This window comes from Polypterus senegalus, chromosome 16 (genome assembly GCF_016835505.1).
Source record: "Polypterus senegalus isolate Bchr_013 chromosome 16, ASM1683550v1, whole genome shotgun sequence".
NCBI lineage: Eukaryota > Metazoa > Chordata > Cladistia > Polypteriformes > Polypteridae > Polypterus > Polypterus senegalus.
The window spans coordinates 10,825,638-10,853,515 of NC_053169.1; the positions used below are offsets into that span (position 1 = coordinate 10,825,638).

Genomic DNA, 27,878 nt, shown 5'->3' on the forward strand with positions numbered 1-27,878 from the left:
TTCCAATTTGTGGTCCCCTTTGCCAAATAAAGGATGACGGTCTGTACAGAGAGCGCATATAATGAATAACTAGCGGCTTTACAAAAAATTACACTTGTGACTCAGTAACGCACCATTCTAACCTTGTTTATTTGTAAAATCAGGGAATTTCTGGAGACTGGCGACTGGGCTTATAACAGTTATTGATTTTTTTAATTTAAATAGCTCCGATGAACATCATGCTGGAAAGTCCCGCTTTATGCCTCTTTTATTATGCCAGGAGGGAGGCACGTGCTTGCAGTTAACCAACTACAAGCCAATTACAAAAGCATTACTCAGAGATGAGTAAGCTTTAAGCTACGTAGCCGACAAGAAAGTCTCCTTTCCGCCGCACTCACCCCGTATCTTTTTCTTTCTTTCCACTGTCACTCATTCACATCCCTAATTACTCATACGCACTTCTCGAAACACCCCCGATGATCACGCACTTCCCGCGTGCCCAGCTCGAGCACGCAATGTATGACGCAAGACGTCAAAACGTCCTCACGATGTGCATCTCTGTTGGTCCTCTGGAGTGGGGGCGGAGCCAATGGAGACAGGGAGCCTCTTGATCGTCGACTGCGGAGCAGAGCCTCAGTAGCAGACGCTGACGCTGTATGGTGCAAAACCATAGTGTCTTTTTTGTTCTTCTTAGGGACCGGCTTTATGATTAAGCTACAATCTTCAATGAGTAAGCATATCCCTGTAAGTATTTTACATGTTTTTTTTCCCTCTTTGTTCCCAAAATGAAAGAAGATTTGGTATATTTTTCTGCGTGGTTTGGTTTGTTCGCGTTGTCGTTCAGTCGCTGTTCACCCACTCCACCTCGACCGCCTTTTCTTGTCGCTAATGTATGTGTAAGGAAAAAAAAATATATTGCTAACTGACCGGAGATAAAACGCGTTTTGATTTTTCTTTTAATTATTTTTAGGAGGTTGTGTTTATCGCTGTAACTTATTATTCACGGTTAGCTTAGTGTTTGTACTTGGATTTAATAAATGGCATTAAATGGTAGATGTGGCTTACTTGGGTTTGGCGTTCATTAAACGTCGCCACGTTTAGCAGCAGAATTTTTCTCCCGTTTTAACTGTTGCAGCGCGTACTTTTTCCTCCTCCCGTTTATAGGCCTCAAAATGGGGAGTTAACACAAAGAGCTCTTTATGCGCCTGGCCGTGTAGGTATTGGAAACTGCGCTTTATTTCACTACTGGTTTACTCGGCATAAATCGTAAGGGTTTCGTCGGCTCTAAAAGAAGGGATTTTTTTTGTTTCTTTTTTTTCCAAGACGTGGACTATTGTTCAGTCTTTGCTACTTTATTCGCCCATGAAAGCGGATTTCGAGTCGCGAATGTCCCCGCTTTTTGAAGATGCTTCCGGTAGAGTATAGTAGAAATTGTGTCCATCCAGACCTAATCTTTGGGGTTGCGTGGGTTATGTGGTTAGACCTTTGGACATCGACGTGTTGACAGTGAATTCTGTCGTCGTCTTTCTTTTATTTTATTTTTTTTTCACGCACGGTCTTCGACTTTGTTCAGCGTCATCATAGTGCGGCTTGTGATACGCAAGATCCTGTTTAATCCAGTTTGGCTCTGGAGAAGTAGGGCACGCGGAATAGACTGCCTTTTTACCCTATCATTCGTGTGTCGTATCCGTAAAAGTGGGCCCTCGTATGTAAATATATTTGATTTGTTATGTACGAGCGGGCGCGCTTCACGAGTATGTAAATCTGGTCTGTTTAAAAGAGGGGAAAAAAAGGACTTCCCATAAAACCGATTTGCTTGTAGCTGGAGAGCGTGCCCTCGGCAGACTAGGGCTCCTTTGTATTTTAATCTGTTAAGTAGCTTATGCGAAGGAGAATGTTCGACCTTACTGGATAAACACGTTGAGGACAGAGATGTATTAATATCCTGCTTTTTTTCTTCCCTTTTTTCCCTACCCAGTCTGTGGGAACTGAGCGCACAACAGCGACAGCTGATTGCGAGTTGTTCTGCGATCCAGACAAGTCGTGGCTTGTTACTGTCTAGGCGGGCAGCCTTTTCCCACATTTCTTACCACGACACCAGAGGCGACGATCAATAGCATGGGCGACAGGACATATAGTTAATCTGGAATATCCAGCATAATGTGTATGTTTTTAATCTGTCATTGTTTAACCCACAAAAAAAAAAAATCCAGAGTTCCTTTTTTGATCCTCCGCGTTTCAGTCGTGTCCAGTTGGAAGTGTTTTGATGTCCGACGCGAGGTGCTTAAAGGATGGCTCCGAAGTAGATACCCCATTGATCTTTTGAGTCAATACTTGATTGGCATTTCGGAAAGTTTAATGGAAAACGGTGATTCTAACAAAACCACATGGCCGAACTCCAGTTTTTCCCCCAGACATGTGCTTTGCTTGCACTAAAAACGAAGCCCAATGTATACTACCAGCAAGTCTGGACACACTCAGAAATTCTAATGTTTTTTTGATAGAAGTCCGTTCCTTTTATCTTGCTGTCAACCCCCTGAAGGTGACAGTGAAGGAGAGAATGAAGACAAACCCGAGTGTCATTATGAACAATGCTGCACACTTTTTCCCCCTTACACAGTAACATGAAGTGCTTCCAGTCTGCAAATTAATTAAGCTGAAGATTTGTGGAGTAAAATGTGTTGAAAGGTGTTTTGGGTCTTTGAAGGTTCAAATTTGCATCTTTGTTACAGGAATATCTAATTTTCCCTGTTCATTTTAAATATTTTCTTATCAGCACCATGCTTTCTTAAATTTTGAATTAATTGCCTGTCAACCTTATGTGCCCCTTACTAAATTGCAGATGACAGTAACACATAGTGCTTCCAGTCTGCAAATTAGTAAGAACTTTTCCAGAAACTCTTCTAGGGTTTCATTATACCAATGGCAATACACCTTCATAATACACCTTCATAATGCCTCAATGCAACTGTAGCTGCCAAGTCCGATTTTCTCTTTTGTCACATATACAAAATTTATTCAGTGATTTTTCTGTAAAACAAAAAACAAATCCCCCCGGAAACAAAAAAAATATACCAGGACAGCACAAAGTTTATTTAAAAAGACAGACATGATATTGACACTGTTTCAAATGGCTATGGGTGGTGGTTGGATTTTATTACTTCACACATGACTACAAAGCCCGTTTTCAACAGTCATTCCCTTCATTGTCCACCTATCATATCATATCCTGAATTTATTGCTTATAAATGCTCATTGATTATTAGAGAAACGTCAGTTAACATTGCTGAAACATGTTCTGTTCATTTGAATTACCAACATCACTAAACTTCAGTATTGGGTTCAAAATGGTCATAATGAAATGGCTTTCTCAAGAAACATGTTGGCCCACCCGAATGACGGTGGTTGCATATTACAGATTGCCAGGGAATTGAAAGTTTCATGTGAAGGATTCTATGACTGTCTTGGGCAAAAGGGGCTGACTGGTTCTAACTGGGATATCAAAAGGAATATCATAAATGTACATCTGTATTAAAGGGTGAAGACGGCAGTCTGTAGTTGGAGAACCTGTATGTCATTTGTTTCTCAGTTGGCTGCTTCTGTTGTTAAAACTCGGTGTCATCTGTGACCGAGAAATGACTGGTGTGTTGCCCTAACACTTTTCCCCAGTTATCTTCTGTCACGTGTCTATGTTCTTTTGCCCATTTTAATATTTCCTATTTATTTGCCAGTTCTGGGTTTTCTTTGAACCTCTTCTATAGCCAGCATCCCAGAGTCACATTTTCACCGTTTCAGGTGGCATTGGTATTTGACATGTATTTAAGGCAAGGTGTCTCATTCTCAAACACATCTGTCCTCCTCATATGGGGTGGTTTATGTGGGCTTTCCCCATTTACCAATTTGCCCTCTTCAGCTTCTTGTCAGTCTGTCTCATGAAATAATCCTCCAATTTGCATACTTTGCAACCCAAGTGAACAGCATACTGTGTCTTAGCATTGGTAATGCAAATTAAAAGATTTATGTAATAGCAAACTGATAACTGGTGTTAAGATTAGAATTTCACTGTTTTTTCCCCACCCACACAAATTGGTATGTTCCTTAAAAGCTTGTGTTCTTATTTTATCTACTTGTAATGAATGTTTTTTTCAATGTCGCACGAACTGCTGGGTATGTAACTAGTTTAGTTTTGGACTACAGTTGAAACCTCTTGTACGCATTTGTGTTTTTACTTTTGTGTGTTTTTGTTTTATTTAACTAATTATTGCTTAACAGGCTATTAGTGGCTTACTGGGTTGCTTTGTTGTCGCTTTGTACGTGGGCTGTGGTGTTTTGTTTCCCTAGGTTGTGTTTTTAATATTCTACTTCTGTGCTTCTTGTTGCGTACTTGTGAAAGTGGAATTAATCAGAATTGATAGATTTGAGGTCAGTGTTGCACAATGTACACATAAGAACAAGCTTGTGAGCTGAAGGAGACCAAACACCCCACCCCTGTTGGTTTCTAAATTTAAACCCATACATAATATGCACATAACTGCTAGTTTAGTAGTTTGTATGTCATTCATAGAGGAATTTCATTTGATTACCTTGTTTGGCATCCATTTTCTAATCTAGTGTAGTGGAGAGCTGAAGCCTTGCCTGGTAGGCAGACCTGGATTGTCTGCATGGTTTGCATGTTTAACGGGGGGGGAGGCATTAAAATTATAATGGTGTAGAATTTTAAACAAGAAGATTTCTGACATTGTGGACTGACCTCATAGATGACATGATTGTCGCCACTGGATTCTTGTTAGTTTGCGATAAGGAAAAACTGCTTCCTCATAATGTGACATGAGGCTACATTTTCAAACGACCATCCTTATTTTATACTGCCTTGTCTTAGTACCATGTATTATAGCTTTCTCATTAGACAGAGTTCATTTAATTGACAGTGCAGGTTGTCCATCTGGATGGGATGTACAAAGCCATCCATCTGAAATCCATTGCATTTTTTTATACATACAACTGAACAGTGAATATGAAGACACTTGACTGTAGTGCCAGAATGTTATAATGATGCTTACACATTGATCATTCAAATGCTTCCTCCTCATACCACTGTTAAAATGAAGCATGTTGGTGATTACCTTTTTTTTGTTTTTGATTTCCATTATGAGTCTGAATAGAATTCTACTGGTTTTAAATTCAAGTTGTGTTGGGACGGTTAATTGCCATGCAGTGCTTCACAGAGGCATGCCTTAAGACATGTTCATCTAAATAGTTTTTAAGCTATACATCAGATTGTGCTTACTTAGACGCAGAATTGCATGTTTTGGCAGGCTAAATCATATTTTGGTGTGGAAGCAATTTGAGTAAAGTGCTGTAATGTAGCACTCTGTTGAAATACATAAGTAGAACAGTTACTTTGCTGTATAGGAAAACAGTCTACCTTTCATTCTTCCTGAGCTATAATATCTGTGGTATATTACTTCATTTTATTATGTAGGATAAAATCTTCCTTAATTGTTCCAACTTTGTCATTCATTGACTTGGCTTTAATAAAATGTGATCACAGGAAATTTAGAAAGAGGATGCAAGAGTTGAAGACCTGAGTAGCTATAGCCAGTAAGCTCACACTTTCAACTGACTTTTTTGTTTGTGTGCTGACAAATTGAGTAAACCCTGACAATAGAATAGGTAACAAATGACAATCAACTACTTTGGACACAATCTGGCTGAAACATTTCCAAAGCTTAAATTGCTACAGGATTTGCGTACATGTCCATGTTTGGATTGGTCATACTATGTGAATGTTAAACTTCAAAGGGTTGGTATCTTTTCCCAGCAGCTTCCTCGAAGAAGGCTCTGAAATTGTCTCTTGATTAAAGAATGAAGAGAATTAATAAACGCCTTCTCCACCAGTGGAAGGGTTTTACTTCGATTGAGTGAATGCTGTTATAAAAATCAGTTGTGCTTGGTATTTATCAGGAAGGTGAAATGAGATTTTTGTAGCTTTTGGTAGTGGTAACAGTGCAGTAATTTACTACTTTACATCCTACATATCAGTAGTTTTGATTAATGACATTTTTGTTCATCCCATTTGGAAAAATGGATGGTAATTAGGCCAGTTGAGCAGATGCTTTACATTCCAATCTGTAGCTTCCTTTGCCACAGGGCAACTGCAGAAAGAGTTTTTAGTGTTCCCCATTTGGGAGGAGTTGTAGGTTGAGCTTGTTTGAATTCAAATGCTGTTCTTTAGCAAAATAAAGCCATCTTCCCTCCAGTATAATGTTGTATATTGTCACAAGTTATTTAATATATGCTAATGTTAACTCAGATTTGTGAAGTAAAAAATGTGTTGAAAGGTGTTTTGGCTCTTTGAAGATTCAAAGGTGCAAAATATCTAATTTTCTCTGTTCGTTTTTAAATATTTTCTTGTCAGCCCCATGCTTTCCTAAATTTAGAATAAATGCCCTGCTAATCTTCTGTGCGCCTTACTAAATTACAGATGCTTGTTGTAGTTTCAGATTATGTATTTGAAAAGTATACAAGGCTACAATTTTTTATTGTATGAATGAGTAATTACTGCAAAGTAGATATGAAGGTTGTCGGTTCTTTTTATATCGCACTGTACAAATGTGATAGTAGGGCACTTGACAGGAACATCATGTTAGATAATTTCAGAACAAGAACTTCTGAATACATAGTACCCAAGGATGTTACAAATAAGCTGGAACTGGCACCTTTTTTTTTTTTTTGCTTTAAAAATTGGAGTGATTCTCTGCTAATGGTCAAATGATTTTTGAGACTGCTTTGGACAACACCTTATCCTTAGTTGCACAAGATTGAAATTGATGGCAGTGTTTGTTGTATAACTAGCTTTGCAAGAATGTTGCTTTTTTTAGTTCTTAGTGTTGGACATAGCTAAGTTTTTAAGGTAAGCTTACGTAATTGTTCTTAAGACTAACCTCTCAAGATTAGTATTAAGGGAATATGGTGTGATTTGAAGTCTATCCTGGTAGCATTGCCTCAAGGCAGGAACCAACCCTTGATGGAGTAGAGGCAGTCTGCTTTCAGGGCTCAGTCTTTCCACACTTTCACTGAACCAGTTTAGAATAACCAGCTAATCTAACCTGCACATCTTTGAGCCAGTGTCCGAGCTCATGATTCAAAGCAGTGATGCTGGAACACCATGCCATTTCTAAGTTTTAGATAGAGTATCACATTTTTCCTGTGTTATCTATACAAATAACTGCAATGGTTCTAAAATCCTCCTAGCCTGTGATACTTGCTCAGTGGAGAGTGTGGTATTTGCATGCATTGTAGCTCACTATTTTGCGGTCTAGAAGTTAAGAACTGCCATTGTTTCTCAAAGTGAAGCTCACTGTATCTCTTGCTGTTGGATATGTGCTCCAAAGTTAAGATGTGATTTGTAGCCAGTATATGTTTTAACCTTAGAATCCAACCCACTTTCTACAAAACATTTTGGGAATTTTAAAGGGTTTTGTGCTTTGACAAAACGGTTCATAAATTTCCTAAGCGATCAAGTATTAACGTCTAATTTAGAATTTAAGTTGATTTACACTTTTCACGGTATGCTGTTTATTTGCATAGATTTATGTGCAGATTCAAGCATGTATTTGCTATTTGGCCATACTGCATCAGTTAAATGAGTAACAAGACTAATCACCAGTAGAATCTGCCATGCACCATTCCCTTCACCTGTGGAAAATACTTGTTTATAACAAACTAGCCCACCTGCAACCAGACTAGGTTGTGCATAAAGTTACACTCTTGGCTATAGCAAGCTGCTTTCTTAATCTATCCAATTTTATAAATAGCTTATCTACGGAAAATAGTGACTAAAGTTCCACATAAAATGTTCGATTTTTTTTTTTTTTCATTTTGCTTTTTCAACAATTTTAAGATGAAAAGGATTCTGTTGTATTTCAGAGAAAGCAGATTAGCTTTTCTGCAGTCATTCCTCAGTGAGTCATAAGAGTAGATTAATGGGAGGAGATCTGAAATGCTTTAATTTTTCTTAATACACAGTATCCTTTTCATTAGTCAGAATTGCTTTAAGCTGTTAAGGTACTCTGCTATGTCAAGAATGGAGTTGTGCTTGTTTAATCCGTTTAGTATGCTGGGTAAGTACATGGTTTCATCTTTAAAGTCTGGTGTATTTTAGATAGTTTGGTTTTAAAGAAATCTTTCTATTCAGTTGTGTACACCTAGTGGAATTTAGTGGTAGTGCATTTAAGATAGGGGCCTGGAAGTGATATTTGACATATAGGGCCATGAACATTTATTACACAGTGAATTTTGTATTAGTCTCTAACAGTACTAAAACTAGCAGTTGGCATCTGTGGAAATTTACTTATAGTACTTGTATGTTTTGTTTTGCATGTACAGTTCAAATGAATTTCTTCAAAATTCCTGTAGATTGTTGAAAATGTAAATGGCTGCATTAGAACAACTTTGTGGACCATTTCAGAATACCAATGCTTTGCTTTTAGTACTTTAAAACAGTTTCTGATCGATTCTAATGTGGCTTTGTTTACCAGATATTCATAGCAATATGAAATTACTTTGAGCAAAGTCTCAAATGCTTTGTCCTTAGCCTAAACATGCTGCAGTCAGTAGGTTTGAATAGTGTCCAAACCTGGGTTTAACCACTCCACAGATACTTTTCATTTTATAAAGTTAAATGGGCAGGTTTTCATAGTAATTTTTGTTCTTTTTGTATATTTAATATCTTGCACTCCATGATATGTTGTTAATGTGAAATTGTTAATATGCAGCTGGAGTAGGATTACAGCTGAGGAAGTGAGGTTTAAAGCCTCACCTTAAACACCACCATCCTCTTCATAGTATGTTGTAAGAGCAATGTACATTATTGTAGAGCAATGATTATATTATGCCCTTGTGTGGAACTTCTAAACCAGTAGTTTCTAAATTCAATCCTGGGAACCCACTGTGGCTACAGGGTTTTTGTTCCAACCTGATTCTCAATCGGTGATTGATAACTGATCTTATTTATCTGTTCTTTTTTACTTTTATTCTACATTCAGAAAAACACAATAGTATGTTTTTTTACATTAACACTTAGAAATATCTTTCTTTCTAAAGCTATAAATGCTTAACTCTTATTTTCCCATTTTCCTATGTAGTTTGCTCCCTTCAATTTAACCCTAATAGTAACAATTAACCAGCACCGCAGACACCCGGGATAATGAAAGCGGCAACAACTTCAGTGTCAGACTTGCTAATTAGTAAATAATTAAATAACAAGAACACCTGTAAAAGCAGAATAAAAATTAGGTTGAAAATACTGTTGCCGAAAAAAAAAAAACTACATATTCCTCATATAACTGCTTATTACATTTTTTTATTTTTTTTATTTTATTAATTTTATTACAATCAATACATAGCAATCACATTTTTACAAAAAAAAAAAAAAAGAATTATGCTAAGAACAGATCGATCCCCACCCTTGAGAGAGAGAGCAAGCCAAACGGTGTAAAATTTAAGGCTTTTAAAAATACCTAAATCAACAAATTCTCTGTGCTTTATAAACTTATTTCAAAATATTACTGATTAGATCCTGCCATGTTTTGAAAAAAGTCTGCACAGATCCTCTAACTGAGTATTTGATTTTTTCCAATTTTAAATAATATAACACATCAGTTTCCCACTGACTTAAAAGAGGAGAGTTTGGGTTCTTCCAGTTTATCAGAATAAGTCTGCGTGCCAACAGTGTAGTGAATGCAATCACAATTTGTTTGTCTTTCTCCACTTTAAGACCCTCTGGAAGAACCCCAAACACAGCTGTTAATGGGTTAGGAGGGATTGTGAGTCCAAGACTGTCTGAGAGGTAATTAAAAATTTTTGTCCAGAATAATGTTAATTTGGTGCAGGCCCAGAACATGTGACCTAGTGAGGCTGGAGCTAATTTGCAGCGTTCACAGGTTGGATCATGTCCTGGAAACATTTTGGAGAGTTTTAGTCGAGACAGATGTGCTCGATATATAATTTTGAGTTGTATAATTGTATGCTTTGCACATATGGAGCTTGAGTGAATTCTCTGCATTGCTACTTTCCACTCCTTTTCTGATATATTAATTGAGAGATCATTTTCCCAGTGTCCTCTTGGATCTTTGAAAGGAAGGGATTGTAAAAGGATTTTATATATTGTAGAGATGGAGTCTAACTCCTTGAAATTGAGCAATAAATTTTCCAGCGTGGATGAGGGTGCAAGATGAGGAAAATCTGGAAGGTTCTGTTTAACAAAGTTCCTGATTTGAAGATAGTGAAAGAAATTTGTAGCTGGAATGTTAAATTTGGAATGTAATTGTTCATAGGATGCAAAGGCGTTGTCTATATAAAGATCTCTAAGCAAGTTAATTCCAAATTTTTCCAGATATTAAAACTGCATATGTTTGTGAGGGTTGAAAGAGGTGGTTCTTTTGCAGGGTGCCACAGAAAGAAGCTTCTCCGTCTTAAAATGCTTTCTACATTGGTTCCAGATTCTAAGTGAGTGGAGCACAATTGGGTTATTAGTGTATTGCCGATAACGTGTGTTTATTGGTGCACAAAGCAAGGAATACAAAGAAGTACTGCAGGATTTTACTTCTATTGCGGTCCATGCCTGTGTATGTTCTTCTATTTGTGTCCAGGTTCTTATCGACTGTATATTTGCGCCCAGTAATAAAACTGGAAGTTAGGTAGAGCCATACCGCCTTCTGCCTTTTGTCTTTGTAGGTCGCTCTTTTGATGCGTGGATGTTTAGAATTCCAAATAAATGAGGTTATTGTTGAATCTAATTGCTTAAAAACGATTTATTAATGTATATTGGTATGTTTTGAAATAAAAAGGAGCTTAGGAAGAATATTCATCTTAACAGTGTTAATTCTTCCAGCTAGTGTGAGATGAAGGGTTGACCATCTATGCAAGTCTTGTTTAATTTTTTCCATGCAGACGCGAAATTTTGTTGATAAAGAGCTTTATGTTTACTTGTGATGTTTACCCGAGGTATTTAAACTGTTCTGCAATGATAAAAGGAAGGGTGTCTAATCTAATATTATATGCTTGCGAATTCACGGAAAGAGTACACTTTTATTCAGATTAATTCTGAGACCAGAGAGCTTTTGAAATTCTGTGAGTGCTGCTAAGACTGCAGGCACAGAATTTTCTGGGTCCGATATATACAGTACCATGTCATCTGCATATAATGAGATTTTCTGTTCCAGTCCTTCTCTGCTAATCCCCTTTATCTGATCAGTATTTCGACAATGTATTGCCAGTGGTTCAATGGCAATTGCAAACAGCAGTGGTGACAAAGGGCATCCTTGTCTTGTGCCACGTTCTAGTTTAAAGTAGTCTGAGCAAATGTTATTGATGCAAACTGAAGCTTCTGGGTTAGTATACAGTAATTTAATCCATGCACAAATGTTGGGCCAAACCCAAACTTCTCCAAAATAGTAAAAGGTATTTCCATTCAATCATGTCGAATGCTTTTCTGCATCCAATGATAATAATATTTCTGGGGTGTTTGATTTAGTTGGTGAGTATATTACATTAAACAGGCGTCGAAGATTTGAAGATAAGTGTCGGCCCCTAATAAATCCAGTTTGGTCTTGTGATATTACTGAGGGAGCACTTTCTCCATCCTTCTAGCTATGATTTTAGAGAGTATTTTAACGTCGTTATTCAGAAGTGAAATTGGTCTGTATGATGCACATTGTAATAAGTCCTTATTTTGTTTTGGGAAGACAGTGATTAGTGCTTGGCGAAAGGTTTGTGGAAGAGATTGGTTATCTCTGGCTTCTGTAAATGTTGCTAATAGGAGGGGAGCTAGCTGAGCGGAGAATTTCTTGTAAAACTCTGCAGGGTAGCCGTCAGGGCCTGCTGCTTTTCCACCTTGGAGTGACTTTATAGCATCCAGTAATTCTGATAATGACAGAGGTTTATCGAGCTCCTCCACACTAATAGCGTCAATTTGTGGTATCTGTAATTTATCCAGAAATGCATTAGATTGTATATTGTCTTCTTTAAACTCAGTAGTATATAGGGATTTATAGTAGTCTCTAAAAGTGTACATTATATTTTTGTGTTCGATGATTTTATCTCCGTTCGTGTTAGTAATTACCGAGATTGCGTTGCGCACTTCTTGCTTGTGGATTTGTTGCGCTAAAAGCTTATTAGCTTTCTCTCCATGTTCATAATAATGATGTCTGGATTTGTAAATTAGTTGTTCGGTTTCTTTAGTTGTCAAGAGGTTTAATTCTGAATGTAGAGCCTGCCTCCTCTTATGTAGAGTCTCGCTTGGTAGTCTGGCATGTTCTTCATCTATTTTAGTAATTTCGCTTTTTATCTCTGCTTATTACATTTTAATAAAAATCTGCCGAACTTGGCATGTAATTTCTGCATTGACTTCAAAACACATGGACTGTGTATCCATTGTTAACAGCTGTATCACTCTTGCATGTTTTAATGTTGGTTCTGAACACCAGATATTTTAGTTATTTATCCATTAAAATCCTTTTTAGGTACATTCCCTTATAATGTGATAAGCACCTATCATTGTCACATCTGTCTGAATGAAACAACTTAGCTCCCAGTGAGCCAATTTTGTTGAAATCTGGCACGCTTACTCTTCAAGAAGAGTTGTGTGTAGTGATCAATGTGAAAAGGCAAAGAATTACATAAGCATTCCTCTGTAAGAACAGAGTGAATAGTTTCACTAAGTAATGGTTTGATATTTTTTTGGCATGATAACTTATCGGCATAGCTCCAGACCTACTCTATTTTGTATTCCAAAGCAAGCAGCAATTTTACTTTGAAACTTTAAAAGAGATTAAGTCTCCATTGGTTCCTTTTTTCAAAAAATGTAATTTAAAAAATTAGACCTACACAGCAAACAACTGTGAGGACAATTTTTACATTAGTAAAATGTAAATTGTCTGTCTAAGAAAACCATTGCCCTATTTGGGCTAAATTTTTAACCACACAATATTGTAAAATACTTTAAAAATCATGTATTTAATAAGTCTACTTATGCAAGTAATATGTGAGAAGTTTTGCTAAAACAGGTGCATACAGTAACCTTGCTCACCATCTTTTGCCAAACATTTATTTTGTTAAATGTAGATTTTCTGAAATATCCTGAGTAGAATTTACTGTCCAACAAACTATTCATTTGGAACATTAAACCCAAATGCACAAATATGTTAATTTAGTCTAGGAATTCTTGTTTCCACTGCATTGTGGAAAGTGTGTGTTTGAAGAATTTACCAGACATTTCTGTAACTCCACATAGATACAATTTTGGCAGTTTTCTTACCGTCTAACTCCGTGGTTCCCAAACTCAGTCCTGGGGACCCTCTGTGGCTGCCAGTTTTTGTTCCAACCAGATTCCATAAAGTGATAACTGAAAATAATTGATCTCATTTAGTTGGCTGTTTTTCCCCTCTCTTCCCTTACTCTGGATTAAGAAACGCAAACCAGTATGATTTTTACATAAGACATTTAGAATTGTTTAAATTTTTTGCTATAGTTATAAATGCTTAATTGTGTTTTGTTTATCTATTTCTTCACCCTCTTCATTGTATCCTAATAATGACAACATGCAAACACACACCTCGGCGAACAACACTAAATGATTAAAGGTTTCAGCTGCTTCAGCATCAGGCCTATTAATTAGTCAACAATGGAATGGCAGAATTGAAATCAGGATGAACATAAATTAAAAGAGAAAATATTTGCATGTAACTGCTTAAGTTTTATTAAATTGTATTAACACACTTTTGTAATTTCTTCATTGACCCTAAAACACAAACGGGGAGATAACAGCTAACCTAATTAGGCTATGAGTCCAATTAAAAACAGAAGTTGGTTGGAACAAAAATCTGTTGCCCCAGGTGGTCCCCGGGACCGAGTTTGGGAACCACTGCTCTAAATGATGGTTAAGGTTGGTCACAGCTACTCATCTTTATCGGAGGGGTGGTTCTGTTTTATTTATGTAGCAACTCTATTTTACTTGTTTCTATCTACACAATTGGGGCTAATGGCTGAATAAGTAACTTGCTCATTTCTGAATCTGCAACAAAAAATGAGTTGGCAATCATGAAAACCTTAGTTTTATATCCTGTCCGCATAAGTGAGTGGATAAATGAAGAGTTCTTAAAGATGGGGAAATTGCTTTGAGCTTTGACTTGTCACTTGTTACTTTTGAATACATTATTAAATGCTGCAAATTGTTAATGTTTAAAATTGGATGACCGCAGAGATTGTAAATTGAGGTTCCTATAACAAGCTATGCCGAATATTTGCCAGCTCCATCTTAGTTGTAATCCAAGCCCCAGAAACTGCAGTGTACTGTATATTTTGGAGAGTGCTGTTCTCTTTCTGACATACTGACTGCATTGCCACAGGTCAATAACCCTCCTTAACCGACTACTCTTCCTTCTCAGAATCCTTCTACCACTAATTTGATAGCCTTGATTGCAAACTCTCTTTGCAACATAAAACCCCCACCCCATGTACCCTTTCTCCTTTGAATTGGTCCTGCTTAATGCTGCCTGTTGCCTGTATCCACAAAATATTCACAGAAATTGTTCAGCATTTGGTCAGTGGTAGCCCAATCCCACATTTCTTCTTGGATGCCTTACTGGTAGGTAATTTTTTTTAAGCTGTCTTTTTACTGGTTTTATTGTTTTGCAATGTCATACGGTCAAGGAATTCTGGCAGATTTATAGTGTCCATGCTTCAGAGGTTTGTTTAGTACACTGTGGATGGTAAGGCATGATGTAGAACTGTGGGCTGCAGATTGTTTAGTTTTATTTAAAATTATGTTCATCTGGTCAGTTTACTTTTAAGATATGATGAAAATTCTTAAATATGTGTTTTCCCCAACCTTTTATGTATTGCAGCAGTTCTGTGGTGTTCTTGGTCACACATTTATGGAGTTTCTGAAGGGCAGTGGGGACTACTGCCAGGCACAGCACGACGTCTATGCAGACAAGTGAACTGTAGAAATTTATTACTACTCCACGAAGAAACCCCCTTAGGAGCAGAGTACCTGCGGTACTAATAACCTGGATAAGCATCGTTGAATTCCGAAACTGGCAGAGCACTTATCTTTAACTGAGAAGATCAAACCTGGATGGGGTAATCTTCAGTGCACTGTCCTATTTGTTGGCCTCAGTATTACTGGAATTAAGAAGGATTGCTGCTTTTACCGAGAGGTTCATCCAATCCCTTCATTTTTTTCCTCATATTTCCAAGCACTGAAATCACGTGGAGTATAGTGAAACTTTCCTCCCCATATTTACATTTGTTTGTATTTGGTATTTTTAAACATTTTGTTTAGCCTATTTGTAATTTAAAAAAAAAATAAAAAAAACTTTTAATAATGGCCCGAATGAATCGCCCAGCCCCTGTGGAGATCACCTACAAGAACATGAGATTCCTCATCACCCACAACCCCACCAATGCAACCCTAAACAAATTCATAGAGGTAAGTGTTGGTATGGTTAAAGCTATTTGTAGTTTTCTCTGAATGATCACACTAGTAGTATTGATATGTTTTAATAAATGTATGCATGCCTTTATTTACCTGAAAAGCAATTTGTCAGTTTTTTTTTTTTTTTTAGAACAAAAGAAAGGTGGTTTTTTTTTTTTTGTTTTTTTTTTTCATCAATGGATTATTTACGTGATCACTCAAAATAATGCAAAAGTGCATTATCCAGCCTTGAAAGTGTTCACCAGTTTACCATTTTCATTATAAAATAAACGTGTAGCAGTCTTTGAATCCACCAGTGTACAGATAACCATTTAAATTTAATTCAGTTTGTTAAATGTATCTGTCTGTGGTTGATAAAATTTTGTTATTGCATACAAAGCAGTTTTTTAAAATCTAAAGAACAGTGCTTAGCAGAAGAGAAATAGTTTTCAAATGTATTGAATTGCAGGTATCCATAAGATACCTGGAAACGTAAGGTACCTACATCCACCAAGATTCTTAAAGCACATTCCCCAATATTCAGTACCCAGGCCACAAGAAATGTCTCCCCTGACCCCCACAGGTGGGTAATGCAGCATACAAAAACTACCTCTGCCATTCTAGGCTCTGCATGATGGTGAGGATTAGGAGTGAGTGACAACAGATGTGCCTTGTATGTGTCAGAACACTTAAGATTCTCCAAATTTAGTATCTAGTGTTTTCCTGTGTGAACCAATGAAAACTGAGCTTTTTACTTACTCATGCCGCTGCCATCCAAAAACGGGGCATGGTTTTTTTTCTCTTATTCCTATTTAAATTACTAGTACACTTCAAAAATTTACATTGATTTTAATAAGTTTAGTTCATGTCAGATTGAATGGCATTGTGCAAAAACCCACCCCTCAAACATTTGTTAATTTTAATTCAATTTTCATTTACTTAAGGCTTAAATGATATCAACAAATCTGTTTCATTGATGCATTTTGGGTCTCTAGGGTTTGAGCTATTTCGGACTGGTGAAATAGATTCTGCATACTGTTATGAAATTCTTTTTCCTTAAATTAGTTACATTTTAAAAAAAAATCAGTATTCTGCACTCTTCTCTCCATTCCAGTGAAAAATACGGAGGGATACTGGATAATTTCACAGGCAAGACGTTTGATCATTATCTGCTGCCCCATTTTGCCAAGTAGTAATTTTGCCTTTGGTCCTTTCATTGTTGGTGGAATTTTTCTGTTTTGTTTTTAAGTTTCAGTGGTTGGTGGCCAGTTGTGTGCTCATTAATATATTGAGAGTTGAGCATTTGTAATACGAGTCAAATGAAGAATAAGGAAGTCAGTTGGTGTATTTACTGTTACTCTAACCAGGGAAATTCCCTTGTGTAGTTAAAATGCAAATCTACTCTTTGACTAGATGGCTTATTCTGCTGTTTTGGGGGATGACAGCTTTAATTGCAAGTTCCATATTGATATGATTTGTATTGGTAAATGTACATTGCAGTGGTTTTCATATTGTATGGAAACTTGTTTTTTCTGGGTAATGTACTCATTGTACTATTAAATTTGGGAACTCCCTTTAGGAGAAATTTATTGCCTTCATGTACAGCAGAACAAATGATAAAGTAGTGTTTGCTTGGGTGAAATTTCATGTAAATGTATTTTGGTGTAGTAATTTTAAAAACCAATTTGTATGATGCCAGTCGTAATGTAGACCTTTTCACCTCATTCAAAGAAAAACCTGAGCTAGCCAGAATTTAAATTTTTGTGGTCGAATTATGTTCAGAGAAGTGCAATGCATGCTTAATGCATTTATTTTCCCTTTTATTTTCACAAAAACAGATTGTTTAATTGCTTGTTGTGCAGAAAACTTGGTAGTTTTATTGTGTTCTTGTGTTTATCCCAAAACAGCCAGTAGAAATTCATGGAAGTACAATTATGTGGGAATATGACATAAATCTGTGAACACAGCCTTGGCTTTTCTAAACTATAAGCCTAATGTTCTGGATTCTAGCTTTAGTTACCATTTAGTTGCTGTTGGTGCAGCATGTGATTTGTGTCTTAATTGGAGCTTTTAAAATAAACCAGCATACGGGAGGAAATTTAAAAATCTGTATTGCATAAGAATGAAGGGGGTTTGCTTCTGTAATGAAATTTAAAAGAAATGCTTAGGATTTTACAGAAAGTACAATGTGTATATATGTATGTATATATAATACACGCACAATAATAGAGAGAAATATACAAACATCTATCTGTGTTCCCGTCAAAACAAACTTAACTAGTTCGAGAAGTGGATCAAAGTTAAAATCGGAAAACATTTTGCATCCCAGGCTTTACTGTCCTTTGTTATAATTCAGTGTTTTTTTTGGGGGGGGGATCCTTTCTGGCATTTCTTTTAATGAAATGGTTTAATATAGCTAGAAAACAAACATTAACACTTCTGCTGTCTCTTCTGTACAATGGGTTTGAAATATTGATTGATGGCATTTCCATCTGAATACAAAAAGACCGATGAATGTAGTGTTCTTTAGACTACCAGGAAGTTGAAAGTCAATCATTCTTGATGAAGGTAAATGTCCTTATACATGTGTTTCCTTACACTGGTAAGACTTGTGCCTCCATGCCTTTACTCCTGTTGCAGATATTTTTTTAATGCACTAGTTTTGTGCTCAATGCCCCATTTAAAGAGTGATCCAATATGCATTTTTTAATTGAATTCCTAAGAATGTATTTTGGACTGAGCCATAAATACATGTAATACCAGTATAGATTCAGATGGCAAGGTGAAAAACAAGATTGTTATACAACAGCAGCAAGTAAATGCCGGGCAGTTTTTATTTAGGGTTCTACTTTTTTTAATTATCTTCTGCATAAGTGTTTTCAATAGACGAGCAGATTTATTTTCTGTCACGCATCATGTCCAATCTTGTTAAATATTTGTCTGCCATTACATTTCAATGCAAATAAGTAGACATTTGGGGTTTTTTTTCTGGTAAATACAGTCAAATGTATCTAAATGACCTATGAGCAGTCCTGTCATATTAAAATATAAAAAGCTCCTGAAGAATATACCTGTGCAGTGATGTTGACCTTTTTTTTTTCTTTTTTTTTTTTTTCCCCACTTTCAAATTCCCTCCTTTCAACCCCACTTCTGAGCAGGAGTTAAAAAAATATGGAGTTACTACAGTGGTGAGGGTTTGTGAAGCCACTTACGATACATCCTTGGTTGAAAAAGAAGGTATTCAGGTTCTGGTAAGTGAAAAACAATTCCTTAAATTGCTATGAGACATGATTGTCAAATTTTTATTCAAAAATACATTTAATTTTTTTAGTCCTTTACTAATACATTTTAAATCTTTAGTTGCATGTATGTTAGTTTATGATTTGCACCCTTTTCAAAGGATTCAAAGCTGCCTTGTGGCCTTTTTTTTTTTTTTTTATATAAAATTCTGATGCGATAGTGGGTTTTTAGTATTTTTTTTTCTCTCTCCTTCCCATTCCTTCAACACCCCCTAAACACTTGTAGGACTGGCCTTTTGATGATGGTGCTCCACCTTCAAACCAGATTGTCGATGACTGGCTGAACCTCTTGAAAAATAAATTCCGTGAGGAGCCTGGCTGTTGCATTGCTGTTCATTGTGTGGCAGGACTTGGAAGGTAAGTAGTCGAGTACATGCATCTCATTTTATTTTTAGATAGTGGATTTCCTTACTTAAGCTGTTATCATACTACTCACCTTTCCAGCAACTTAAATTCACTTTATTAATCCCCAAGGGGAAATTCACATACTCCAGCAGCATACTGGTAAACAATATTAATTAAATAGTGTTAAAAATGCAGTACAAGTTAAATTATCACTAATATTGTTTTTCAGTATGCTTACTGATAATCGTAAGACGATTTTGACTGTAAACAGTTGTAGAACATGCTAGGTGGCATTAGTTGTCTAATGTTACACTACCATAGACTCCATTGAAATGATGTGCACCTCACTAAGACAGTTCAAGCAATTTAAGCAGCTGATGGAAAGAACAATTTGGAGACTGGCAGACAAGTTTGTGGTTTAATTGATTAAAATCTAACTGGAGTTGAATGTTTAAACAAGGTTATTTAAAGTATAATTTTATCTGATATTCTAATCATTGTTCAGAAAAAAAAACACTTTCAATGCCAGAGAACTACAGACAGTTCCTTTGGATAACTTGGTTACTGCTGTCAGGTCTGTATCTCTGTTCACATCAAGTGAGTCACAAAAGTAAAATTGTAACCCCCACCACCCCAACCCAGTACAACTTAATGACTAATTCAAATGTGTTAATCTTGACATTTATACCTGCAGTTCCCTCAAACAATTGAAGTCATCTAGTGACCTGCAGGCTACCTCTTACACTGACATAATGTCATTGTGTGTGTATTGCACCAGTTGCCTAATTTGCATGTGTCAGTTGCAATAGATTTCATCCAAGCCTGATCGCCGTGAATATCTATGTATTCATTTTAAAAGCTTGTAGACATCTATTAGTCTGCCGCTATACAGTGGTGTGCATAAGTTTAGATACCCTGGCAAAATTTGTGAAATATTTTGCATTGTTTGGAAAATTATAAGTAATGCAGAAAGCTTTTCCTTTACTGAGCAAACCCCTTAATTAAAAGAAATTACTTAATTGTGTGTACCTTTTTTTTATATAATAACTGAAATTGTCCAAATGGGCCTGATAAAGTTTACATACCCTTGAATACTGGGACTGATACACACAGGTTAAAATTAAAGGTAATTAAGGCAGAGGGTCCTCACCCTGTTTAAACATCTCTGTGTGTGTGTAATATCTACAGTGCATCTGGAAAGTATTCACAACATGAAAAAAGTTTACTTGAGGTTTTTGCAAATTTATTAAAAATAAAAAAATTGAGAAACCACATGTACATAAGTATTCACAGCCTTTGCCATGAAGCTGAAAATTGATCTCCGGTGCCTCCTGTTTCCCCTGATCATCCTTGAGATGTTTCTGCAACTTAATTGGAGTCCACCTGTGCTAAATTCAGTTGATTGGACATGATTTGGAAAGGCACATACCTGTCTATAGAAGGTCCCACAGTTGACAGTTCATGTTCGAGCACAAACCAAGCATGAAGTCAAAGGAATTGTCTGTAGACCTCTGAGACAGGATTGTCTTGAGGCACAAATCTGGGGAAGGTTACAGAAAAATGTCTGCTGCTTTGAGGGTCCCAATGAGCACAGTGGCCTCCATCATCCGTAAGTGGAAGAAGTTCGAAACCACAAGGACTCTTCCGAGAGCTGGCCGATCATCTAAACTGAGCGATTGGGCGAGAAGGGCCTTAGTCAGGGAGGTGACCAAGAACCCGTTGGTCACTCTGTCAGGGCTCCAGAGGTCCTCTGTGGAGAGAGGAGAACCTTCCAGAAGGACCACCATCTCTGCAGCAATCCACCAATTAGTCCTGTATGGTAGAGTGGCCAGACGGAAGCCACTCCTTAGTAAAAGGCACATGGCAGCCCGCCTGGAGTTTGCCAAAAGGCACCTGAAGGACACTCGGACCATGAGAAACAAAATACTCTGGTCTGATGAGACAAAGATTGAACTCTGGTGTGAATGCCAGGCGCCACGTTTGGAGGAAACCAGGCACCGCTTATCACCAGGGCAATACCATCCCTACAGTGAAGCATGGTGGTGGCAGCATCAGGAACTGGGAGACTAGTCAGGATAAAGGGAAAGATGACTGCAGCAATGTACAGAGACATCCTGGATAAAAACCTGCTCCAGAGCACTCTTGACCTCAGACTGGGGCGACGGTTCATCTTTCAGCAGGACAACGACCCTAAGCACACAGCCAAGATATCAAAGGAGTGGCTTCAGGACAACGCTGTGAATGTCCTTGAGTGGCCCAGACTTGAATCCGATTAAACATCTCTGGCGAGATCTTAAAATGGCTGTGCGCCGATGCTTCCCGTCCAACCTGATGGAGCTTGAGAGTTGCTGCAAAGAGGAATGGGCGAAACTGGCCAAGGATAGGTGTGCCCAGCTTGTGGCATCATATTCAAAAAGACTTGAGGCTGTAATTGCTGCCAAAGGTGCATTGACAAAGTATTGAGCAAAGGCTGTGAATACTTATGTACATGGGATTTCTCAATTTTTTTATTTTTAATAAATTTGCAAAAACCTCAAGTAAACTTTATTCATGTTGTGAATACTTCCTTAATGCACTGTTATATATAGTGCAGTTCTGCGTGAATTTAAACTGACCGACTTTGTTGGATACCAAGCCATTAGGAATGCAATAGAACTGTCAAAGGAACTGCAAGAAAAGATTCAGTTGTATAAATCGGGGGGAGGTATAAAGATTTCCAGAGATATGAAAATCCCTGTCAGTATTCAAATGCTGATTTTTTTTTTTTTTTTAATATATTTAAAAAAAAAGTGTAGTTAGGGGTTCTGTTGTAATGGAGACACAGTCAGTCAGGTAGACCAACCAAGATTTTGGCCGCAACTACAAGGATCATTTGTCAAGATGCCAAGACAAACCCACAAGCCACTTTAGCTGAAATAGAGGCTGCTTTGCATGCAAGTGGTGTTGCTGTTTCAAGATGCTCAACAAGGAGGTACCGCAAAACTACCCACTTCCAATATGCCAAACGGCATCTAGAAGAAGCCTCAACTTCTGGAACAAAGTCCTTTGGAGTGATGAGACCAAAATTGAACGTTGATTGCAGCCATAAACGTGATGCTTGGAGAAGATGCAACAAAGGCCCATAAGTACACTGTGAAGCATGGAGGTGGGTCTCTGATGGTATGTGAGCTATAACCGCACAGGTAACTTAGTGAAATTAAGCAAGATGAGTGCAGCATATTCCCAGAAAGTATTTGCTTACTGCTTTTATTCAGTCCGGGAGCTGTGCATAGTAATCACTTGGATATTCCGGCATGACAGTGATCCAAAATACAAGGCCACATTGACCCTTCAGTGGCTACAGCACAAAAATATGAATGTGCTGGAGTGGCTGTCAGTCTCCTGAGCTCTGTATCTTTGTGTCAGTTTGGGTAGTTCTGAACTGTACAGATAACACAAGACAACCCCAGAATTTATGGGACCAGGAGGTTTTTGCCAAGAAAGACAGCTCTACTATCTGAGAAAATTCAAGGGCCTCCTCCGTAACTCTCAAAAAAGACTTAATGAGATTATGGATACTAAAGGGGGCAACACACAGTATTAGCAACTACAGGTAATTACATAAATTTTATTTTAATTTTTTTCATTTTTATTACCATTTAATTTAATATTGTTTCTTTGTATCAGTATACTGCTGCTGGATTATGTGAATTTCCCCTTGGGATTAATAAAGTATCTATCTATATAACTTTTGAAAAGGGACAGTTTTCCTTATTACTGTGTTTTGTTTGTTTATGCTATTCTGTGATACCTTAAGAGTTTAATTTGGATTCAATTAAAAGTGAATGAAATAAATGTTTTGCCTAATCGGTCATCTCTTCTTTAAAATGTGGTAGACATTTTACAAAGTCTACAGGGGTATGTAAAATGTAAACTTGGGGGCACAACTGGATATACATTGCCATTTAATTTTTTACTTTAATTGCTACTTAAAGCATCTCAACACAGAATGCCAACGGAAGTTATTTTTTGTCTGCTGTTCTTTAGTTGATTCAAAATATTTCCGACTTTTCTTCAAATTAGAAAGTTATGACAATTTCAAGTTTGTCATGTGGTCATAGTATTTAGTGTATGTATACTTTAAGAGCATGCCACAAACTTTGCGTAGTGCTCTTCCTTTAGCTTCCTCCCCATTTTTTTATTTATTTTTTTTCCTTTGGCTAGTCATTTTCATTTTGTCCCTTTTTAAGGTCTAACTGTATGAAGTAATGCAAACATTTTTTTTTTCCTCCGCACACTGACTTTTTTAACTTGCCTGTGTCGGCATTTTCTCGCTAACACCACAAGACCTGAATGATTGTTTCCTTCTTCCCTAAGATTTTGTATATTTGTATATTTTTGTATATTGACAATTATTGTATGCAAGACACAGGCCCTATAAATGTTTTCAGAAATGGTTTTTGCATGGCTGTATTGGGTGCTCACTATTGGCTTCCTATGAGGTGCTCCACTTGTCAAAGAATGTCCAAAGTAAAGGTATTATGTTCAGTACTTGATTTTTGAGCCCATAGCATGCTCAGCCATATATTTTTATTATGCATACTTGCTGTGTAGCCAGTCTGCAGAAGTTTAAATTTTTAGATATTTTAACATTGGTCCAGATTAGTGCAGTACTCTGTGTATCTGAACCTGTTGTGGTACTTGGTACAACTTCAACTTTGAAGGCATTAGCTTAATTCTTAAGTAGTATAACTGAGTCTAGTTGTGGTGAAATGTAGAGTCATTGGCATGTCTTGTTGAAAGTGTTAGTAATTTGGTTTGAAAAATGTTTAAAGACCTATTAGATCAGAAAGTAAAATCGGTTTGCTTTCAGCTAAGTTGAGAGAAGTTCTCTTGCAGGTGTAAAGGAATAATTGCATTAAGTGAGATGGGTTGGCAAGAAACAATTGCTATATTGCCTATAGGAAAACGCTTAATTCATACCTAGAGTTGTGTGTCACATCCAGCAGAGATGATGATGACTTCAGGCTTTTAGTTACTTAATTGATTTTTGGTAAATGTATACTTGCAGAACTAAAGAGCATACCATAACTGATCTTGGTCTACATAGTTGACATATTTCACAAATGTATTTATTAAATTAATTTAAGTTTTCATACCCTATTGATTTATCTTCTAGTTAGCAAGCGTTTGGTTTCATTGTACTCTTCAGAAGGGTTCCCGCTTTTCATGCGTCATACAAAGATACGAGAGAAATATGTATATATAATTGTTAAATTTATTTATAGGGCACTTTACATTAGTAGTAAATCTCAAAGTGCTACATAAAATGTTTAAACAAAGACAAAGCAAGTTAAAAACAGATAAAACAATAGTTTTAGCATTTTTGTTAATGTTTTCCAAAATAGAAAAGTCTTTAGCTGTTTTTTAAAACAGCCCACAGTCTGCTGTGTTCTTAGGCTTACTTGTAGGCCATTCCAGAGCCATGGAGCAGCGGCTGTAAAGGCTCGGTCACCCATTGTATGAAGTTTTGTCACGGGGGGCGAAGGCGGTGGGTATCTGCAAAACAGAGGTTTCTTGCAGTGTATTGTAGTATTAGGAGTTCCTTCAGATATTGTGGAGCATTTCCATGGATACACTGGTGAGTGAGCAGACCGTATGCATTCGATACGGAGGTGGATAGGGAGCCAATGAAGTGTCCAAAGGATTGGTGAAATGTGTTCATATTTCCGCACCCTCATCAGGATAGTTTCAGCACTATTTTGAATTTGTTGGAGCTTTTGCTGGGCATCCTGATGAGTGCATTCAGTCTCATCCAAGCAAGAGGAAAGAGTTAATGAAGGTGCAAGAGAAGTCGAATCCAGTCTCGCATAGAGCTGCATAACAGTGGCCCGGGGTAGCATATAGATATTAAAAAGGGTCGGCCCTAAGGACTGATCCTTGTGGGACACCACAGGTGACAGTGTGGGTACGAGATTTAGTATCCCCCAGGGCCACATACTCGGCCCTATCAGTAAGATAGGACTTGAACCACTCCAAAGCAAAACCAGAAAGTCCAGTCATATAGTGAAGACGATGAAGGGGAATATTATGATCTACCGTATCAAATGCAGCTGTGAGGTCTAGGAGGATAAGAAGTGATGGAGAGCCCTGGTCGGCAGCCATCAGGAGGTCATTGGTGATTCTGACCAGGGCTGTCTCGATACTGTGAGAAGTTTGGGAACCAGATTGGAATTTTTCAAACAATTTTTTGAGGTGATCCTGAAACTGGACCAAAACAACCTTCTCCAAAACCTTAGCAAACTGTCTGATACTGTCTGATCTCCAACCTTCCATTTTTGTCTAACACTTCAGGATCCAAAGAGGATTTTTTTTTTTAATGAGGTCTAATAATTGCGGTTTTCAAGGCCAGTGGGACTAAGTTAAGCCGCTCTGGAGAGAGTGATTAATAATATCAATAATGAGATATGTTTGTCTTATGTATAATATGAAATAGATTTTTTTTTAATTTTTCCTAATTTTTTTTTTTTTTTTTGGCAGAGCACCTGTCTTGGTTGCCCTTGCACTGATTGAGTGTGGAATGAAGTACGAGGATGCCGTTCAGTTCATAAGACAGTAAGTGTTTCTGTTGGTATTTGACCTAAATGTGTTGTTGCTAAAGGCTTAAAATGTAAAAAGTGAAGAATAATATGCTTACTGAAGACTCTAGAGTACATAAAATGGCTCTTTCAGTGGAGGAGTCATCTAAGGAGAGAGTTGGTATTTAAATGGTGTGGTCTTTTGGTTGTCTTGGCAGCGGGTGACGCCTTAAGCCTTGTGATTTTAAACGTTCAGGGGCGCTATCTGTAATTCCCTTAAGATTCAGGTACTGCTCATTTTGTAAACAATATGTTGGCAGCTTCATGTGTTTTAGTGCTGCACTTGAATGATATGTGTAATGGTTTGATGCTGAAAATTTATCTTGGGTTGATTCTATGATAATCCTGTTAACGATGCAATCATATTGTTTTTGTTTTTCTTTGCATTTAGGAAACGCCGTGGAGCATTCAATAGCAAGCAGCTCCTCTACTTGGAGAAATACCGCCCAAAGATGCGTCTGCGCTTCAAGGATTCCAATGGTCACCGGAACAACTGCTGCATCCAGTAGACATCCTTTTCACCATGCACAGGAAGTGAAGATAATGGCATTGTGATGTGGCCATATCGAATATAGTTAATGTGCTTTTTATATATATATATATATTTACATTATCTTTTTCATAATTGTCATTAGGTGCTTCCATTTGAGATGCAAGGATACATGTGTGGCAAAAGGCTTTTGCTGCCTTGTTCTCTACATTGAGCATTAGCCATCTCACTTTATGGTTTAAGTTGCTGCTGTATTTTATTTTATTTTTTTTATGCACAGTGTATAAAAGGACCTTACCCTTGCTGAAATCCAGTTTGGTGTTTCCAAGTTAATCATGCATTTCAGTTTAACAATACATCTTGCAATTTAATTTGACGTTTAGGGCATTAGGTGCCAAAGTTCTGTATTTTACACTTTCTGATTTAAATTGTTCAAGTTCTTGCTAAATTTGACACATTGTTAAAGCATATTTGAGAATAAATAGTCTGGGACTGTCAGATTGGCGCCTGGAAGGAAATTAGTTTGCTGTAGTACACTGGTGTACACTGAAGAGGTTTAACAAGGGTGGGAGGATGTCTGCACAGGCAGTCACTTTGTTGTGTGTTCACACACCATTCATGCACCATTTCTTTTTCAGCTGCTTTCTTCAACCCCCCAAATCCAGCCATATTAAGTTTATTCATTTTCACCAAAACTAAATGGAGCCGTAACTTTGTCGACTGTATCAAAGCACATGCTTTTCTTTCCCTCTTCTTTTTTTTTTTCTTAAACTTCTATATAAAGGCCTTACATGGCACTCTTGGGTGCACCTTGATAAGGGGGCCTATTATATATACGGTTGGGAAGGGATGTTTAAAAAAATTTGTATTTGGGGAGGGAAACTATATTGCCTTTGTCTTGTGCAGGAAATATTAGAAGTGTCCCCTTACTTTTTTTTTTGTTTTGTTTTTTAATATTACAAATGCTTTGTTGTAGCTAAGATTCTTATTGTATAATGAACATATGGACTTGTAATTTTTCTTTTAATGTATGTATTGGAACTTTGTTTACCAACTACTGCTTTGTCTAAAATGTGATTTCTTTAGTTTTGGCTTCAATCTGTAGACTTGAATGTCTACAATATTTTGTATGCCTTTTTATTTGATCTGCATAACTTAATACTTGGATACTTGATAATTTATGTATTTGAAATGGTGACGTGTATTAATGTTAGATCAAAATATTTATACTGTCTATGGGAACGTGTGGTATAGTTCTGTGGGAGAAATTATTTGCCAGTGTTCACCAGCTTGTTCTAAAATCTAGTGCGAAAGCTTGTACATCTAAATAAACACTGAAAGAGCCGTTGGTTCCTCTTCAACTTTCTCCTCCTCTCCACCCCTCCTCTCTCTCTGTCTGTCTTTGTCAATCCTCCACCCCTGTTTCTTCTTGAAACATTTGTTGGGATTAAGAGATTAGAATCTGAAAGCATAATGTCTGAGTGTTTACACAATCATGCATATACAGTGCAGTGAGTGATCTGCGTCAGTTTATATTCTGTTTAATTGTGTAACTTCAGTGACATTGGTCAAACATTTCTGTGATTTGTACTAGTCTGTATAAAGAGGAGAGTCAAAAGTTGGTTTGGGCTGTCATTTGAGCCAATAATTAAAACTCCTGTTTGAAACAT

At 37.1% G+C, this 27,878-nt stretch overlaps 1 protein-coding gene across 1 annotated transcript; it reads left to right on the forward strand.

The window, feature by feature from the left end:
• The first annotated feature begins 576 nt into the window (after positions 1–576).
• Positions 577–27,878, forward strand: ptp4a1 (protein tyrosine phosphatase 4A1). Its single transcript, XM_039737754.1, has 6 exons — positions 577–723; positions 14,886–15,472; positions 18,616–18,708; positions 18,983–19,113; positions 25,621–25,695; positions 26,110–27,878. The coding sequence occupies exons 2-6, from the start codon at positions 15,368–15,370 to the stop codon at positions 26,225–26,227; spliced, it is 522 nt and encodes a 173-aa protein (XP_039593688.1). The 5' UTR covers positions 577–723; positions 14,886–15,367; the 3' UTR covers positions 26,228–27,878.